This window comes from Abramis brama, assembly GCF_963993115.1.
Source record: "Abramis brama genome assembly, chromosome: 8".
Classification (NCBI taxonomy): domain Eukaryota; kingdom Metazoa; phylum Chordata; class Actinopteri; order Cypriniformes; family Leuciscidae; genus Abramis; species Abramis brama.
The window spans coordinates 15,995,775-16,001,682 of NC_139970.1; the positions used below are offsets into that span (position 1 = coordinate 15,995,775).

Sequence of the window (5,908 nt, forward strand, 5' to 3'; positions counted from 1 at the left end):
CGAGAACGGAAGTTATGAGTAAACAAGTCTTGTGTGCTTTATTGCTGCTTACTAACTCCTGACACATACCACAAAGCTCGGATTTGGACCTGACTGCTTCATATTCATTTTGGCATTGATAGTGTTGCCATAAAAACGCATAATTCAGAGGACATGAACAGCTCAGAGAAGAAGGTAATGGGTTGCCATCTCTTAATTACTGCAATTACGACATGGTGTGAATGCAGCATTGTGGTCTTGGTTCATGAGGAACTGTAAAAGGTGGCTGCTGTTTGTTTGTGCCGCACGATGACGGTCTAAAACTCTGCATAGACTCATGGATCGTGTGACGTCTGCGCAAGCAGGTGTGAGGAGGTATGCAAAAACATACGTTGACAGGCAGGTATACGGGCATCTTATCATTGTATTCAGACCGAATGCAGTAATTGGACAAAACATTTTTTGGTCCTGAGAATTCCACAGAAGATATGTACATTTTTTACATATTTAGACCACTTCTATTATTGATTGCTATCAGGATGTGGAGAGTTTCCTCCAGTATAACAAAAAGTGTTTGTGAAACACATTGCTTACCCTACCTTTATGTTCCTGTAAGGACTTCCTACTATGACTGTATCCAATTTTTGTCCCTTTAACTCGTACCATACATTCTCTTTGTATGTAACTTGAAATTAAATGAAATAAAATAATGCCTTTTTGAATAATTTATTCATAGTAAGAAAACAAGAATAATGTTCAAGTTTTAACAATATTCAGATGTTTGTTTTTGGAATATTGACACATGTATTTACTTATTTGAAAAATTAGAATATTGGGATTGAATACGGCAAATTTCATGGTAACTTTAAATGTCATTATCTTCAAATATACAATCATCAAAAACTTTCTGGGATTTCTGGAATCATAAATATTACAGAACTGAGCATGACTAGTAATATTTCATCAGATAGAAATAGCTCTTTGTGCATTCAAATAAAAATGAAGCTGAATAAAAAAATAGCTATAAAATTAAAAAGGTAAGAAAGAGCCATGCAAATTCATTAGTGAAAAGGAATGCGAACCTTTTCATATTTCTCTCAATTATCTGAGTAAACACGGTGGCATTGTTCTGCTTTTATTGCATTTATAAATAATGTTCTTCTCCTTCAATTTCTGTGCAACACGTTTTCTTCTGAAAATGTAGACACACCCAGATACTAGAAATTGTACCGACACCTGATACCTGCTCTGTTGACTCACCAACATGTCTTCATTATTCACCTCATCATGAGCCCAGCCAGTTTCATTCTAATCAGCTCCAGAGTAACGGCTAACTATGAGCAAATATTAGACTGTGCGTGGTATCATAGTTTGCTAGTCTTATATAATGTTAGCTCAGATATTTGATCAATCTAAAGCATACAAATGACCTATAAACAATAATACTGAAGGGAACAAATAAAATTAAATTTGAACTTCCAAAATGGTGTGGCTTTTTCCACAGTAATAAAATACAAGATAAATGTACCCTTGATTACACCTTACACAATGTGATATAATAATAACATAATAGACATAATAACATCTTGTGAAATCTTTATATAACCACTTGTATTGCATGTCAACACCCCAGCTAAGTCTTCATCGCTACAGAGCCTTCCTTTTTTTAAAATGTAGTCTAAAAGTGCTTTGTGCCTTTGCTTTTTTATTTTCATCAGACAGAGGTCGATGTCTGCCATTGTATTCAGACCCCAGTTCTTCCCTTGAGAGCACAGTAAATGAGAAACTTTGGCACTGTTTATTTTGCCAGCCGCTATCTGAAACAAGGACAGCAGCAACAGCACAGTCTTCTGAGAGGGTTCTTCTTCTTGTATCTGGCAGCCGTTGTGAACTTCTCCTTTGAGTCTGATACATAGTCTTGTGTCTTCTCCACATTGGCTTGTATGTTCTCGATCTGGTGCCCTTGCTCTTCCACCAGCATGAACACATCTAGAAAGAGATCTCTCAGGTCCTTCATGTTGCTTTCCAGGTTCAGGAGCTCTTTGTGGCGTTGCTCTATCTCTGAGAGCTGGGCACGAGTGATCTTTGCATCGACTAAGATGTTCTCATTGAAGATCTCCCACTTGCCCTGCTCGATCATGTTATCCACCTCCTCTTCGGACACCTCACGACCCGAAACCTCCAGCTGCCGGATGATAAACTGCTTGCATTTGTCCTGCTTGGCCAGGATGGCGTCATTGTGTTGTCGCATTACTTGCTGGAACTGGCGGAAAAGGGCTGAGTGTTGGGCCTTCTGGATACGGGACGTGGCGTTGTCCGGACCCAGCTCAGCCTCGGTTCGTTTGGCCTGCTTGGAAAGAGCATCTAGCTTTTTATTCAGGCTCTCGGCCAACAACTTGATGTCTCGCGTCATGCTACTCTCCTTTTTCATGATACTGAGGCGCCTGATGGTGGCCATAAAGTTTCTCTGCTGCTGGCCAAACTTATTGACTTCAGAGTTCAGCTCCTCAATGCTGTCACGGATGTTCTGCGCCTCCTTCAGGAAGTTCTCCAGGACAGGCTCCTCCTCAAAGATCACGGCCTGCAGGCCTATCAGCGAGGACGGGTCCATGTCCTCCTCCTTGTTGAAGGCGTTGTTGTCCAGTATCTTATCGCTGGCCTTCATCCGCTGACGCAACTCCTCCATGCGGTCCTTCATGACTGACCTTGATGGGGAGCAGGTCAGATATGCTCTTAGATTTGAGTGTTGAATGTGTGTAAAATTTCCCTCTGCTTCTCATACCCTGCAAATAACCACAGAAGGCATATTGAGTCACTTGTCTATAAACAACAAAACATGATTGAAACATTATGATTTAAAATGTACTTGAAAAAAAAAAAAACTTTTTAAGTTTATAGCCTCGTAAAAGTTTTGTGTTCCCCGATAAGCAAATTCAAAAAAAAATAAGTAATTTTTTAAAATATTATATTTCATTTTATTTATATAAAATCAAATATATGAATTTTAGATCAATTTTTTACATGACCGTGTCCCCTTAAGGGCTCCGTACAAGATCAGGGTGAAAAAAATAATAATGACAGAAGTATTCCTTGATGATTTTTAAAAAATATGCTAACTATTTTTGTATACTGCAATTTTTACTTTATTTTTGCAGTTTTTACTTTATGAATTATACAAATATTTAGAAATTATTTATCTTTGTGTGACAGTGTTAACTTATTAGTATTTATTAGCACTAACATTATTTATATACTATTATAATATTTATTAATATTTTTAATAAGCCTTTTTATATTTTGACTTGATTTTGTTTTGCTTCTGTCATATTTGTTAGCATTTTTTAAATATTTCTATTTAGCTTTATTTTCATTTCAGTTTTAGTTTGTAATTTTAGTACTTCAATTTCTAATTTTCGTTTACGCTTTAAGTTTTGATTGAATATGTATATTTTATCTTATTTCAGCTTTATTTCAATTAATGAAAGCAATTATTAATATAGATTTAGTTTTAGTCAATAACAACACTGGTGTGTGATCATGTGTTTTTCTAGTAAAATCACAGACGGAGTTTCACATTTTTGTCAGATGCTTTTCCATGTATTTTGCCTTCAGCTGCAGCTCTCGTGTCAAAGGAAGGATTAAACGAAGGACTTGATTCCAAACCTGTGCAGTTTTCCCAGTCCACATTTCACTTCTGCACATTCATCACGATCACTGTAATTTATAATGTCTGTTCTGACACTGTACAGAACATGATATATGAGCATTCACAGGAGTTTGCCTCTAAATAACTCACTGACTGGCTTGCTATACGAAAAGTAAGAAGCATGACTGCTGATGTTTTTATCCTTGGTCTGCTGGACTGTGGTTTTGGAAAGTGAGCATAATGCCAAGGGGTGGGTATACCGAACTTGTTTAAGGAAAGTAAAATGGAGCACTCCAAATCACTGACTATCCGGTTACTAGAGGGATTTCACACAGGACAGACTGCAGTTGCATGCGTGTGTGAGAACAGCCCACCCAAGCTCCTTAGGGAGAAAGCTTATGAATATAAGAGTGGCTTTTGTTTTCTGCAGGACATTAATTCTACACACATTAATTCTACTGCTTTGCACAACATTCTCTAATACAGTCTTCAGCTTATGTTTGTTTACTGAATTTGCTGTATTGGATCAGAGGTGCCTCTATTTGTTTATTAGAGTCTCTTTGCTTTCTATAAGAACCATCAGTTTATGTTCTACAGCTGATATGTTGATACGTTCCCACTCTGGTCTAAACTCTCCTTTTTGGAAATCAATGATGAATATTGTAATATAATGAAAGACCAAGACTACTGTACTTGTCAGACTGTTTACTCCAGGAACATATCTCGGGGTATAGGTTTATTTTTTGAATTCAAAGTCTGTATAGACGCATATATATATATATATAAGTGTACCTAAAGAGAGGTCACTTTCATGACTGTTTCTTTTTTTGTTTGTTTTGTTGTGCTTTTGTACACTTATTTCAATGTGTTGACTAACATACTAAAGCATATTTATAGTACTTGATTATAATTTTAACTGTAGTGTTTTATTCACCAATACGTTTAAAGTTAATGTATTTTAAATGTACTAAATTGCAAGATAAATGTACTAAATTAATATAATGTGTAATTACAAATATATTTAAACATGTGACATTCAAATGTAATTAAAGCTGACATTAAGTATTGTATTGTATTGTATATTTCAGTTTACCATAAATGCTCATCAGTACTTTCGGCGATACAATTTATCCATATTTCAAAGACAATAGATGTAATTAAGAAACTGTATATAAATATGTAGTTAAGTGGGTCAAAAAATAAAACACTCTTACGTTCAACTAATTGCATTTAATATAAATTTACACTATAATGCATTTCCATTCAATTGCAATTAACATTTACATTCAGATTACATTCAATATATCTTTTAAAGTATATTATCACACACACAGTCAACATTTGAAGTGGATCAAAAAGGCTCATCAAAGTTAGATCAAAGAACAGTTATTGTTCAAAACTTTGATGAAAGGTTTTGATCCACTTTGAATGTTGACTACTGTGAATATACTGTATATATATATATATATATATATATATATATATATATATATATATATATATATATGATAATTTCTCTTTTCCATAACTACATTGAGATCTTCCATTGACCTAGAGAGGGCTGAAAATTTTATATAAGAATATTTTATCTGAATCCTCGATATCATGGTTTCTCCCTTCTAAACTGATCAAATAAAGAGAAAAATTACCTGTTATTGCTTTTAATCCCTGGAAGATTGAATATTGCTTCATTTCAATTTGCCCAGATTTTTTGTCAACACTTTTATCTGGCCACGGACTTGTACAGTAGGATCTAAGCCGGACCTGTTGAAGCGTTCAGAAAGTCCTTGGAATTCATCAATTGCAGCTTCCAGGAACACAAATAATAAAATGTGCTAGTACGAGTTTTCCCTCCGCTCCACTGTTGTCAGTTATGTCTATCAAAGAAAAAAACACACAGACTCCTGGGAAATCTGGTCAAGCCAGTTTAAAGCCACACCCCCAGTCACAGTTAGAAGTCTGTTTGCCCAATGGAGGGTTAAGCTTGTTAGGCAGAAGGAAAGTGGGTGACGTGATCGGCTCCCTCTATTGTGTTTAAGACAACAATGGGATCAGGAAGCTGCTTAAATTATTATTGACAAAGCCTTGAAATCCTGAACTACATAAACATGTGCCTATTCTAAAGCCCTCATATTGTATTTATTTCCTAATCATTTCCATTTTAATTTTAGCACAATAAGGGTTAGTAAAAATAAAAAGAATGTCATTGGCTGGTCTTGCTGCTACATCACGTTATGGAAGAAGGAGGATTGTATGGGTTTGACAGTTTGGCAAACCATCTCT

At 35.6% G+C, this 5,908-nt stretch overlaps 1 protein-coding gene across 1 annotated transcript; it reads right to left on the reverse strand.

The window, feature by feature from the left end:
• Positions 1 to 690: 690 nt before the first annotated feature.
• stx19 (syntaxin 19) lies at positions 691 to 5,531 on the reverse strand. The gene is made up of 2 exons (XM_084122741.1): positions 5,275 to 5,531; positions 691 to 2,762 (listed from the first exon to the last, which is right to left on the reverse strand). The coding sequence occupies exon 2, from the start codon at positions 2,675 to 2,677 to the stop codon at positions 1,793 to 1,795; it is 885 nt and encodes a 294-aa protein (XP_083978867.1). The 5' UTR covers positions 2,678 to 2,762; positions 5,275 to 5,531; the 3' UTR covers positions 691 to 1,792.
• Positions 5,532 to 5,908: the final 377 nt, after the last annotated feature.

Bases quoted from the DNA above. Each gene is read 5' to 3' on its own strand.
- stx19 (XM_084122741.1), bottom strand. From the start codon at position 2,677: ATGAAGGACCGCATGGAGGAGTTGCGTCAGCGGATGAAGGCCAGCGAT.